This window comes from Rhineura floridana, chromosome 1 (assembly GCF_030035675.1).
Source record: "Rhineura floridana isolate rRhiFlo1 chromosome 1, rRhiFlo1.hap2, whole genome shotgun sequence".
Taxonomy (NCBI): Eukaryota; Metazoa; Chordata; class Lepidosauria; order Squamata; family Rhineuridae; genus Rhineura; species Rhineura floridana.
This window is the reverse complement of record NC_084480.1, coordinates 108,471,656-108,486,040: the sequence shown is the minus strand read 5'-3', so window position 1 is coordinate 108,486,040 and position 14,385 is coordinate 108,471,656. Positions and strand designations below refer to the sequence as shown.

General features: G+C 43.0%; 1 protein-coding gene across 6 annotated transcripts in view; it reads right to left on the bottom strand.

Moving 5' to 3' along the window:
• Positions 1-8,863: 8,863 nt before the first annotated feature.
• Positions 8,864-14,385, bottom strand: part of SMARCA2 (SWI/SNF related, matrix associated, actin dependent regulator of chromatin, subfamily a, member 2) — a 166,370-nt gene continuing 160,848 nt past the window's right edge. For all 6 annotated transcript variants that reach the window (XM_061628942.1, XM_061628910.1, XM_061628932.1 and 3 more), the window contains 3 exons: positions 11,954-12,083; positions 11,437-11,579; positions 8,864-9,748 (listed from right to left, as the gene is read on the bottom strand). In XM_061628942.1, the coding sequence (XP_061484926.1) occupies positions 9,713-9,748; positions 11,437-11,579; positions 11,954-12,083 (309 nt within the window). In that variant the 3' untranslated portion in view covers positions 8,864-9,712. The remainder of the gene's footprint in view (positions 9,749-11,436; positions 11,580-11,953; positions 12,084-14,385) is intronic.

Here is a 14,385-nt window from a genome sequence, read left to right as displayed (position 1 = left end):
TGTTTTAACTATTTCATTGATTTCAATTTCAGACTAGTCATTGGAAGCCTCTTTTCAATCTCTCACTTTTCAACTGATAACATTACCTAGAAAGAAGGGAAGGAGAGTAATTGGAGGCATACATTTCAGAGATTTCATTTAAACCTTTTCTTAAAAAATAGCTGTAATGCCACTGGTGCAACCAGGTCATGACACCGTTCACATCACAGAGATCAATATTCTAGTTGCTTGTCACATTTTAGTTCAAGCAAATTGCTTTGCATAGGTGTGAACAGCATCTATATGGGTGGCAGAAATATTAATGTGGACAGATTATTTTTTAAAAGAGTTGTTCAGCTGATCAAAGTGCAATGCTGTATTTCTTCTAGGACAGAAATATTAAGCAAATCTTTTGATACCCTTTGCTATCGCTGACATCATCCAGGCCAAGCTGTTTGGTTTTAAAAGTCATTTTTCATGTCAGTGAGCACAGGTAAGATGCTTATGCAAATCTTCCACTGTGATCTACCATAACAGAATTTTCAAATAGTATTTTGTAATATTCAAAAGTATCTAATGCTCTGTGTGTGGTCTACTGTGCACATGGCAGATCCTATATGAGAAAGCTGTTGGATATGTGTGTATGTGCCTCACATGAGGAGCAGAGCAAAACTGCAGTTATGGGGTTAATCCAGCCAGGGAGAGCACCAAGGACGTTGGCAGGCAGCTGAGCCCAGCGAGGCCAGTCTTATCTACAAAAAAGCTGGAGAGAAACCGAAAGCTCTGTGGGGGGAGGAGTTCTTGCTAGGTGTTGTGATCGTGAAGGGAAAAGTCTTGTAAGCTGGTTTGCTACTTTAATGTCCACAGTAAAGGACTCTTAAACAAGTTCTCTGTCTGTGCTTGGATTTCTTGAATGTCTCGCTGTATACCTGTGAAGAGCCGGCCACGCAATTCCACACACACCAACAGGGTTATGGGCCCAGATCCGGTGCACTTTACAGCGCAGTGAAGACTGTTCTGATCCAAGACAGAGCTCAGGAAGGCAGCTTGATCGTGCCTTGAAGAGGTGAGCGGCAATGGCAGTGAATATGTCTGCAGGCATGCCTATGGAACGTCTCACGAAGACTAACTATGCCAACTGGAAGCTACGAATGAGAGCGTTTCTGATTAAAGAAGACTTGTTTGAAGTTATCGACACCACCCCACCGGCGGCTCCTCAGGCGGCCTGGACGCGTAAGGATGAGAAGGCACAGGCTTTTATTACTTTGGCACTCTCTGACTCTCAATTGCTCTATGTAAGAGATGAACCCACAGCGAAACGGATGTGGGATGTGTTGCAAACTGTACATGTGCAACAGACAGCGGGGAGCAAACTTTGCTTGGCGAGGAAACTGTACCAGATGCGTCTAACTGAAGATAGCACCATGACCGAGCATCTAACAGAGTTCAGACGTTTGTTTGCAGAATTGGAGGACAGAGGGATGGAGCATAGCAATCTTCAAAAGGTGTACATAGTTTTGGCTTCACTTGACAAAACCTGGAATAATCTCGTGATGTCGATGGAGGCTATGCCAGACGGAGGCCTGAATTTGGACTTTGTGGAGAAAAAACTGAACCAAGAATGGCAAAGGAGACAGGAGAAGAAAAGAACTGAGCAGAAGGAAGCTGTCAAAAGCAAGCAATCTAACTTCAAGGAGCAGCAGGGGCTGAAATCCTGTTATTTTTGTGGAGCACGGGGTCATATACAAAGGAACTGTGCAGCCAGGCGGAAAAGCAGAGACTGTGGCTGGAAGCAGTCAAGTGTGAACTTTGTAAGCGCAGAAAAGCCTCAAACCATCGGTACGCAATGGGAGTGTGACAGCGGTGCATCCCATTGTCTTTTGAAGGACCGAAGCCTGTTTCACACGTCGAGAGCAGTAAAAGACTCTGTGTTGTTGGCTGACGGATCCAGGAGGGACGTTCTGGCACGAGGCACAGTGAAGTTAAGTAAGATTGGGATTCTGATGGACGTTTTGTATGTACCCCAATTAGCTAGTAATATTCTATCTGTGAAGAAGTTGGTTGATATTGGCTATACTGTAACCTTTGATAAAGAGAAATGTATTGTGCAAAGAGGGGGTGAGGTCTGCATGCAAGGGTGCCTAACAGATTCACAGTTCATAATACAGAGCAATCATGCAGGGTGTGCTACGTTGAGTGCAGAGAGACAGACACATAATGGCTGTGTGCATGATTGGCATAGAAGGTTAGGACATGCCAACTATGAGACTATTAAGAAAACCCCTACACATAGCTAAAACATGAAACTGACAGAGTGTGGGCAACTGATGGATTGTGATGCCTGTTGTAAAGCGAAGGCTACAGTTGCACCCATCAATAAAGAGGCGGAATGCACCACAACCGCTCCCTACCAACTGATACATGTTGATCTGTCAGGGCCGATACAGAGTTCACGAGGGGGTGCTAAATACTTTATGGTCGTGGTTGATGATTTTACGAGGTTCTGTCATGTTTATCTACTGAAAAGATGAGGCAGAACAGAAGCTACGTCTGTTTATCAAAAGGATTGAAACACAGCATGGCACTACCATGAAACGTATTCGCTCAGACCAGGGGGGGAGGAATTCACAGGCAAAGCATTGCATGAATTCCTGGAAAGCAAGGGAATAGTACAAAACTTTACAGCTCAGTTTTCTCCATTTTCTAACGGGGTTGCAGAGAGAAAAAATAGAGCCCTTCAGGAATCGATGAGAGCCATGTTGGGGGATTCTAGCCTACCAGGCTCATTTTGGAGAGAGTGCATCTTGTATGCAGCATACATACACAACAGGGTGTTGCACAGTGCCATTGGGATGTCGCCCTATGAGAAACTCACGGGAAGAAAGCCGAGGGTGCAACACATTGAGCGGTTCGGGGCTAGGTGCTGGGTACATATTCCAAAGGGAAAAAGGCATGGAAAACTGGCGCCCAGAGCACAGGAAGCATTTGTGCTGGGTTTCCAACACACTTTTTACAGGGTTTGGGTTCCTAAGACATAGCAAGTTGTGCTGAGTAGGAGCATAAAGATCTCAGTCAAGCCGTGGGACCAAAACCAGTCTGTTATTCTAAATGGGTCAGACAATGCACCAACGCAAGGGGTGAAAACAGAAGAGACTCAAATACCATTGAAAGATGCTCTAAATGAATTAATATGGGGCAAACGTAAAACAAGGAAAAGAAAAGCTGATGATCTGACTGCACCTGAACAAGCCATGCCAGGTACAAGTACAGATAATGGTGGCACAGGGGGAGCCGAAGCTCCGGTACCCTTGATGCGCTCCGAGAGGGCTAACATTGGGAAGCCGCCAGACAGATTCAAGTGGGTATAGTCAGCAGCACGGGTGCATACAATGAACGTGAAGTGGATGCAGAAATGTTATATTTGACTTGTGTAAAACCCAAATTTTGTGAATAAAACCCAAAGGAACCAACGACCAATGTAAACCAGAATGTAAAGCTGTACTGTAGAATGTAATGTGATGTGGCAAAGGACTGTAGAGCTGCATTAATGAATGTAATTATATACATGTGAGACACAGGTGGGGGCTGTTGGATATGTGTGTATGTGCCTCACATGAGGAGCAGAGCAAAACTGCAGTTATGGGGTTAATCCAGCCAGGCAGAGCACCAAGGACATTGGCAGGCAGCTGTGCCCAGCGAGGCCAGTCTTATCTACAAAAAGGCTGGAGAGAAACCGAAAGCTCTGTGGGGGGAGGAGTTCTTGCTAGGTGTTGTGATCGTGAAGGGAAAAGTCTTGTAAGCTGGTTTGCTACTTTAATGTCCACAGTAAAGGACTCTTAAACAAGTTCTCTGTCTGTGCTTGGATTTCTTGAATGTCTCGCTGTATACCTGTGAAGAGCCGGCCACGCAATTCCACACACACCAACAGGGTTATGGGCCCAGATCCGGTGCACTTTACAGCGCAGTGAAGACTGTTCTGATCCAAGACAGAGCTCAGGAAGGCAGCTTGATCGTGCCTTGAAGAGGTGAGCGGCAATGGCAGTGAATATGTCTGCAGGCATGCCTATGGAACGTCTCACGAAGACTAACTATGCCAACTGGAAGCTACGAATGAGAGCGTTTCTGATTAAAGAAGACTTGTTTGAAGTTATCGACACCACCCCACCGGCGGCTCCTCAGGCGGCCTGGACGCGTAAGGATGAGAAGGCACAGGCTTTTATTACTTTGGCACTCTCTGACTCTCAATTGCTCTATGTAAGAGATGAACCCACAGCGAAACGGATGTGGGATGTGTTGCAAACTGTACATGTGCAACAGACAGCGGGGAGCAAACTTTGCTTGGCGAGGAAACTGTACCAGATGCGTCTAACTGAAGATAGCACCATGACCGAGCATCTAACAGAGTTCAGACGTTTGTTTGCAGAATTGGAGGACAGAGGGATGGAGCATAGCAATCTTCAAAAGGTGTACATAGTTTTGGCTTCACTTGACAAAACCTGGAATAATCTCGTGATGTCGATGGAGGCTATGCCAGACGGAGGCCTGAATTTGGACTTTGTGGAGAAAAAACTGAACCAAGAATGGCAAAGGAGACAGGAGAAGAAAAGAACTGAGCAGAAGGAAGCTGTCAAAAGCAAGCAATCTAACTTCAAGGAGCAGCAGGGGCTGAAATCCTGTTATTTTTGTGGAGCACGGGGTCATATACAAAGGAACTGTGCAGCCAGGCGGAAAAGCAGAGACTGTGGCTGGAAGCAGTCAAGTGTGAACTTTGTAAGCGCAGAAAAGCCTCAAACCATCGGTACGCAATGGGAGTGTGACAGCGGTGCATCCCATTGTCTTTTGAAGGACCGAAGCCTGTTTCACACGTCGAGAGCAGTAAAAGACTCTGTGTTGTTGGCTGACGGATCCAGGAGGGACGTTCTGGCACGAGGCACAGTGAAGTTAAGTAAGATTGGGATTCTGATGGACGTTTTGTATGTACCCCAATTAGCTAGTAATATTCTATCTGTGAAGAAGTTGGTTGATATTGGCTATACTGTAACCTTTGATAAAGAGAAATGTATTGTGCAAAGAGGGGGTGAGGTCTGCATGCAAGGGTGCCTAACAGATTCACAGTTCATAATACAGAGCAATCATGCAGGGTGTGCTACGTTGAGTGCAGAGAGACAGACACATAATGGCTGTGTGCATGATTGGCATAGAAGGTTAGGACATGCCAACTATGAGACTATTAAGAAAACCCCTACACATAGCTAAAACATGAAACTGACAGAGTGTGGGCAACTGATGGATTGTGATGCCTGTTGTAAAGCGAAGGCTACAGTTGCACCCATCAATAAAGAGGCGGAATGCACCACAACCGCTCCCTACCAACTGATACATGTTGATCTGTCAGGGCCGATACAGAGTTCACGAGGGGGTGCTAAATACTTTATGGTCGTGGTTGATGATTTTACGAGGTTCTGTCATGTTTATCTACTGAAAAGAAAAGATGAGGCAGAACAGAAGCTACGTCTGTTTATCAAAAGGATTGAAACACAGCATGGCACTACCATGAAACGTATTCGCTCAGACCAGGGGGGGAGGAATTCACAGGCAAAGCATTGCATGAATTCCTGGAAAGCAAGGGAATAGTACAAAACTTTACAGCTCAGTTTTCTCCATTTTCTAACGGGGTTGCAGAGAGAAAAAATAGAGCCCTTCAGGAATCGATGAGAGCCATGTTGGGGGATTCTAGCCTACCAGGCTCATTTTGGAGAGAGTGCATCTTGTATGCAGCATACATACACAACAGGGTGTTGCACAGTGCCATTGGGATGTCGCCCTATGAGAAACTCACGGGAAGAAAGCCGAGGGTGCAACACATTGAGCGGTTCGGGGCTAGGTGCTGGGTACATATTCCAAAGGGAAAAAGGCATGGAAAACTGGCGCCCAGAGCACAGGAAGCATTTGTGCTGGGTTTCCAACACACTTTTTACAGGGTTTGGGTTCCTAAGACATAGCAAGTTGTGCTGAGTAGGAGCATAAAGATCTCAGTCAAGCCGTGGGACCAAAACCAGTCTGTTATTCTAAATGGGTCAGACAATGCACCAACGCAAGGGGTGAAAACAGAAGAGACTCAAATACCATTGAAAGATGCTCTAAATGAATTAATATGGGGCAAACGTAAAACAAGGAAAAGAAAAGCTGATGATCTGACTGCACCTGAACAAGCCATGCCAGGTACAAGTACAGATAATGGTGGCACAGGGGGAGCCGAAGCTCCGGTACCCTTGATGCGCTCCGAGAGGGCTAACATTGGGAAGCCGCCAGACAGATTCAAGTGGGTATAGTCAGCAGCACGGGTGCATACAATGAACGTGAAGTGGATGCAGAAATGTTATATTTGACTTGTGTAAAACCCAAATTTTGTGAATAAAACCCAAAGGAACCAACGACCAATGTAAACCAGAATGTAAAGCTGTACTGTAGAATGTAATGTGATGTGGCAAAGGACTGTAGAGCTGCATTAATGAATGTAATTATATACATGTGAGACACAGGTGGGGGCTGTTGGATATGTGTGTATGTGCCTCACATGAGGAGCAGAGCAAAACTGCAGTTATGGGGTTAATCCAGCCAGGCAGAGCACCAAGGACATTGGCAGGCAGCTGTGCCCAGCGAGGCCAGTCTTATCTACAAAAAGGCTGGAGAGAAACCGAAAGCTCTGTGGGGGAAGGAGTTCTTGCTAGGTGTTGTGATCGTGAAGGGAAAAGTCTTGTAAGCTGGTTTGCTACTTTAATGTCCCCAGTAAAGGACTCTTAAACAAGTTCTCTGTCTGTGCTTGGATTTCTTGAACGTCTCGCTGTATACCTGTGAAGAGCTGGCCACGCAATTCCACACACACCAACAAAAGCTACCTTCTTCATTGTTATGTACCAGGGTATGGTCCTGAAGGCAGATGAGGCTTCCACCTTGCTGAAGCTATGCAGGTCTGGATCTGATCAGTGCCTAGATGGATGATTGCCTGTGAACCACATGTATGAGGTTCCATGATGGAAGAAAGGTGTAATATAAAAGTTATGAAAATAAACAGACAAATAAAGCCCTTGTACAGCAACAACAAAATGTCTATAAAGCTAACCCTGAAGCTAACAGGAAGTTAGAAGATATGCTGTATGTTAGAGCTTGTTTTTGGCTGTGTGTATCCTCACCCCACCCCCATTTTTAGTGGAAATGACTATTTGAAAAGAAACTCCACACATGCACTTTTTTAAAGGGAGAAGGACTGCACAAATAGGGCCTATGAGCATACATCCTGCATAATAAAAAAAAACACATTATCTCATTAACACACACTCAGTGCTGTGTCACATGTGCAAAAGAGCATGGTTTGAATTGGATAAACATGTGAATAAGACTTGGGGAAGTAAGATAAAATCCTGGCTCAAATTACACCTTGTTCTAGGTCTAGGAGGTCAACAGCATCTTGTAGCCTAGTGGTTCCCAAACTGGTGCCCTCCATATGTTGTTAGACTGCAAATCCTATCAGCCCCAACCAGTATGGTCAATGGTCAGGGGTGATGCGAGTTGTAGTTGAACAAATCTGGTGGGGGTGTATGGCACCAGGTTGGGGAAGACTGAAGCTGCTTGATCAGCAGGTAGATCCAGCTGGATCCAGTTTTGTTACTTGAGGCCCAAATGGCCATAGTGGCTAGGAGTGCCTTTCATAGGCTTCAGTTGATAAGACATCTGCAGCCATTCCTGTAATGTGGTCCTGGCACTGGTAACTTTAATCAGCATGTTGCACCTGTGCTGAAAAATCTGTCCTGGCTACTGAGCTGAGGTCAAGGTGTTAGTATTGGTAGATAAAACACTTAATAGCTTGGGATCAGTTTACTTGAGGGCTCTCCTTACCCCATACATCTGTGGAACTTGCACTTTACAAGTGCCGTACAATTATCTTTCCGCATTTGCGAGGAGTCATTTCTTTAGTGTGGCACCACTGTGCCCTGCAACTCTTATTGACATTAGGCAGTCTCCTTCACTATATTTAGATGCTTGCTGAAAACTTTTCTGTTTTGGAGGGCCTATCCAGACACATGATTGGTTATACCTGTTTTTAAATTTGTTTAATGTTTTTAAAATATTTTGACTATGTTTTTATTTTATTTAATTGTATTGTTTCATCACAGATACTTGTCTCCCTGTGCTCCCTTTGGGAGGAAGGTCAGGATATAAATCTAATCAGACATACAGACAAACATGACATGGAATCCCAAAGGGTCATCTAGGAAAGAAGTATTCAGATGGCACCTGGCATGGACACAGAGTCTGGTAGTGATTAAGGTACAGTGTCAGAGGCTGCAGAGTCAGAATGTGTGTTTGACTCGAGCCTGATGCTGGTGACCAGGGGGCCACTAAATTCAAGGCTGGTAGGTAGAAGCCCCAGAATCAGGTGCCACAGCACCAGGATCCATCGAGCCTCCCCTGGGTCCAAGGAACCAAGTACCTCCCATCCTACCTCACCGGTCCAACAGTGTAGGAAGCACAGCAGGTGGGAGGCCAGGGAATGCAGAAGTGCTGCTCCACAGGCCAGAGGGTTGGCCTTTAAGGACTACTGTTCTCACCAAAGGGGGGGAACCTAGGAGAGATAGACTGGAGGAATAAACTCAGAAGGTCCCAGTCTACTTCAAGCCTTCTTTGGAGCAAGTTGCTCACTTGCAGCTCTCTTTGGTGCTGCAAGGCCCGACCTGCCAGACCAGACAGTAGGGGATAGTGGCCCTTGGGGACAGCCATTTATTTCAGAATATCCTCTAGTGGTAGCTAAAGGATAAAGCTCAATGCTGCAGCATCTTTATGTTAGGAAAACACTAATGACACACATCCTTCAAAATTACTGGAATTTTATTTGCCTCAGGCTTATGACTTGCAACCAAAGACATTGTGCAAAGAAAGCAAAGATTAAGTACACTTTGGGGAAAGGTGGCAAACCACATTGGTAACACAAAAGATAATCTGATAAAAGAAGCCATTCATTATACTATATAGATTGCAATACTCAATAGCATTTTAAATCCAACTTTTTGTAATTAAGAAAAAAAGGAGAGGGGGGGAAAGAAAAAGCAAAGTTTACAGTAGACATACATTTCATGTTATACAGCAAAAAGCATTTCTTTTTCAAGAGATTGTTGAGCATCAAGTGAAGCAGTGAATGAGACAGGACAAGGTAGAGGCTAGCTACTGTACATTTTAAGAAGCTATGAAACAAAATTGCATATATGCACCACAGTGTAAAAACAAATACAGAACTAATAAAACCTTGAAAACTGCCTGATGAAAAATAAAATCACCAGTTGCTTTTAATGGCTTCCCCTGGTTAGCAATGCTACAAAAGACATTGCTTTTAAATCTTTTTGATGCTAGTTGATAGCATCTAATCAAATATTGAAACCAGGAATGTCAAACTATTAGTAAGCGAACCCTATCCCGTAGAAATATACTATCAACCCATGTTTTTTTTCCATCAAAAGCTTTTTTTTTTAATCTTTGAGGCCCATTTGGTCACAGTATGTTACATTTTTCTTTTTTTTACACCATGATATCATATGTTTGTCTGGCACTACCCTAAAGCTAGTTATAGATGATGTAAATACAGAAACACCCCAATGCCTATTTGACAAAGTGAATTCACTGGGTGTAAAATGAGAGAAGACAAGAAACGTTCTCATTTAAGAAAATTTGACCGTATGAATTACTCGTCATCACTTCCACTTGCTTCTGACTGGTCCTAAACGTAAGAGGAAGGGGGGAAAGGTTAGAGCTTTTTTTTTTGTAAAAGCATTAAAATTAAAAAGACAAATTGCTTCAACGGCTATATTAGAACAATAAAGAAACAAGTTACAATCCAGAGATAACTAAGCAGTCAAGTTCCACTAAAATAAATGCAGTTAATCTGGTAATGCGTCTAGATTGCCCTAAGATGTTCTATACTATGTTTGTGTGCTATCACATATAGCCCTATGCATGTTCATTCGGAGGTCTCATTACATTCAATAGGATTTACTTTCAAGCATAGAAAAAGACTGCAGCCATGCAACGCTGATGCTATGTATGTTTACTCAGAACTGAATCCCAGTGAGGCTTATGCCACATAAGTGCATATGGGAACACAGCCCCTTAAGTTTGCCCTTATAGGTAACATTAAAACTTAAAAAAAAGAAAACAAAATTGGCTAGGATCCAAAGAACAACCTTTGTGCACCCTCTGGTACTTTTTCATTTGAACTGCAGGTCCCCATGCATATCACAAACTGCATTTAGAACTCGAGTTTCAAAAACCAATTTGCCATTAAGGATAGGGATGCTGTTCTTCAAGGAACCCCAGAGGCCCATTTGGGTGTCATGTGGTTCTTGAACAGAACAGAGGGCTCCCCCCCCCAGCTATTCATATACTAGTTAAGCCTCAGAACTTAATTTTAAATTGATAGGGCGAGCTCTAAAAAGTTACTTTAGGCTTGGGCACACACTTTTTTTCCTTTGAGGTGCAATCTTCCTGAAGGTTATCATTTACTTGTTTATTTGTTACATTTATACCTCATTTTTCATGAAATTGATGATCCCAGGGTGGGTAACAACATATAATCCTCATAAAGCAATAAATAAATTCAGAACCACAAAATCAACTGAAGTTAAAAAAAAAATATCACAAAATCGATTCATGTGAAATAGTTTTCTGTTTGAAAAATAAAGTGCTAAATCTCCCTTTGGAGTTCCAAACAAGCTGTTGGGCTCCTTCAATTACAGCCATTTAGTCCACATACTAACTATTAAGCCTGGGGAACTCCTGTCAACTGAAATTAGACAGCCACCCTCCTTGCTGAATGTCAGGTGCATGAATAAGACTTCCTTGTTCCAGCAAACATTTTAAGGTAGTGTTTGGTTTTATGATTGTTTTATTTTTGCATGGTTCATTTTTATGTATACCGCTTAGAAATGCTAATGATTAAGCAGTATATCAGTGTGCTTCAACCTGGTGCCCTCTAGATATTTTGAACTACAACTCCCAGCAGCCCCAGCCTGCTCAGGCACAATGGGAATTGTAGTCTAATACATCTGGATGGCACCAAGGTGGTGGTGGGAAAGGCTGCACTAGATTATTAAAATTTAAAGTTGAGAGCTAGTGTGGTGTAAGAGTGCTGGGCTATGACCTTGGAGACCAGGGTTTGAATCCCCACTCAGCCATGAAGCTCACTGAATGACCTTGGCTTGTCTCTCAGCCTAACCTACCTCACAGGGTTGTTGTGAAGATGAGACTGAGAAGGGGAGAGCCATGTATACCACTTTGGCCTCCTTTTAGGAAAGGCGGCATGTAAATGTAATAAAATAAATAAATAAAGCCAGGTCAATGCAATGAAGACTGCAGTAACAGGCATAGTGAAGGAAAAACATATCTACTGCTTCTGTAAGCAAAACGTACATTTTCATCTTGATCCTCGTCACTGTCGTCATCACTCACAACTGGTTTGGCTTTTACTCGACTTTGCCGCTTCTTGCCTTTACCTTTGTCCCGATTTTTATCATCCTTTTTGTTTAGTTTGATTTTTACTTTCACAGATTTGGCTGGAAAAAGAGTAAAAATTCAAGAAATTAATGGTTAGATTTAATGGATTGGATCCAGATTTAGTCATACTTACAGTGGACACACCAAAATCATTGAACCTAGGACCTTTTGCATGTAAAGTATGTTCTCTACCACTGAGCTACAACTCTTATCCAAATGAGAACAAGGCAGTACAGTAGATCCAAGATCCATTTAGGGGAGTTCTCTGTAGATTGTACTTTTTGTTGATGGCAATGATCAAAGGTCAAGGCCAGGAAGAATGCAATCAAACCTGCTCAGACTGGAAAGCCAGCAGCAAGCCTTCTACCCTGATAAAAAATGACCAAATACCAAATAAGTATTTTTCATGCTCAGTTTTCAATGAGGGACTTACATTCTGACTCTGACTCATCTTCCTCATCATCTTCTTCCTCGTTGCTTTCTTCTTCACTTTCATCTTCTTTGGCAAGCTTCTGCCGTGCACTTTTGAACACCGACTGGAGAACAATGGAATCCTCATAGATCTGTAGCAGGAAAGCAAACCTGCATCAGCCTCGCAAGCTGAGCTTCATCAAAAATTCACAGCATGGAACATTATTTTCTATGCAAACCCACAGAGAGCATGCCTTTTCTCCCCCATTACAAGTCATAAGTCTTGTTACATGAATATTACAGGAAATGCCAATGTTAATTTTTCATGCACTAAATGAAGGTAAAAAGAGCCCTTCAGTAACAAGCTAACACAATATGCAACTCTATATTATATTAATTTTCAAATTTCTAAGCGCCACCTACTCTCATGTTTGCATTATTTAATGTTTTATTACTAATGTTATTAGAGTCTTCGATGGCAAGTTCTAATTAAGATTTAGATTACGGTCTAACAATATATTCAAGTCGAAACAAAGGCACTCCTCTGATGCTAATTATCAACAGCTCACATTAGCTAATAACAGAATTCTTTGGCAAGATGTACGAGTGCTGTAGTTGTGAGCTGTGATGCTCCCAATCTTTATCCATAGTTCAGAGTTTACAGCCTACAGGATTTCACATGTCCTCTCCAGCCCATCTCCTCTTGCATGCAACTTCTCTCTGCCCTCGCAACAGCCTAAACCATGGTTAAAGGTTATGCAAACACTGATCTGAATTAGGGTTAATGCTGACTAGGTTCCTGTTTTGGGCTTAAAGGTAAAGGTGTCCCCGCACTTATAGTGCGAGTTGTTTCCGACTCTTAGGGTGACATCTTGCGACGTTTACTAGGCAGATAGTATATATGGGGTGGGATTGCCAGTTCCTTCCCCGGCCTTTCTTTACCCCCCAGCATATGCCAGGTACTCATTTTACCGACAACGGATGGATGGAAGGCTGAGTGGACCTCGACCCCTTTTACCAGAGATTCGACTTCCTCCTTTTGTTGGAATTGAACTCCGGCCATGAGCAGAGCTTCGGCTGCATTACCGCCGCTTACCACTCTGCGCCACAGAGGGTTTTGGGCTTATTGGACCCCATAAAAGCAGAGTGTTGCAGAGGTGGTAGTGGCACTATACAGAGATTCTGTTCTGGACCTGTTGATGACCCAAACAGGAGAGCTATAACATTCCTACTTAGATATGGTTTGAGCACTGAACAACAGTGTTATAGTGCTATTGCTATCAACAGAACTATGCAACACTGTTCTTTGGGGTTACAGCTAGTCCAAACAAGACTGTTGTCACATTATATAGCACTCCTGTTTGGGAGTTGTTCCCTTCTCCAAAGGGAAGCACTAGACAGGACAACTGGAAGTGCTTTAGTGCAATATGGCTAAAGTGCTCAGGTTCAGGGCTAGCTGCTTTGCACTCTCCTATTCCAGGAAGGCTTGGTGATGGGTACCAGCTGCAAATCTGAACATTTCAGAGAAGGGGGGGGTCTCTTCCTTTTAAGCTGTTGGGAATCTCTGTCCTCTTTGCAGCTTAGAGTCAGGCAGGTAGAAGACTGGCGTATTTCAGATCAGAGGAAATTTTTTCCTCCAATCCTAATAAATCACTCATGAAAGAACAACTGTTTGGACTGTGAAGGTGGCAGAGGCCCTAAAAACTTGTATTTTTCCTCATATCTGAGAGTTCTCACAGGTATTCCACTCCCTTCCCCTTTCAATGTCTGTGGGTTACCTCACTCTGCTGGGCTATCTCCTTTATTATTAAAAGGATGTATCTGCTAATTGGATAATACAGCTTGTGAGGAAGTGCAATATGGGAGATATCAGACAGCACTACAAATGTTATCCACTAGGTTCAGGGGTAAATTACTCATAAGATTTTAAGATTAAAATTTAGAGTACCAATCTAGAGAAAAGCACTCTAAAGTACAATTAAATGCGAATGACTGCAGGTGACCAACTGTGTAACTGACTTCTATGAGAATGAAGTGTTTTGGGGTTTCCTTGTGCCCATAAAGCAGGGTGTGCATTTAAATAGGGTATAATAGGTGAGAATATTAATACTAATCTTACAGATGGGAAGAACATCTCAGCCCCATAAATGGATTGTTATAATGATCCATCATGGGTGATGAACTACAAGATAAATATTGCCAAATCATAAATTCACACAATAAGTAATACTGAGATACAATATGCATCTTATATTTACTTGAGCAAAATGCGAATTTATTACCAGACTTTCAAGAAAGATGTTCAATTCTTCAGAAGAGGTTTTTAAAACAACAACATTGTGAACTGTCCCAAAGGACAAATTGGTATAAAGGGTGTAAAGCTAGACCTATTTCTCCAATCAAGAGTTTTCAAGTATACCATACCTACAGAAGAACTTACTGTTACGTAACAAA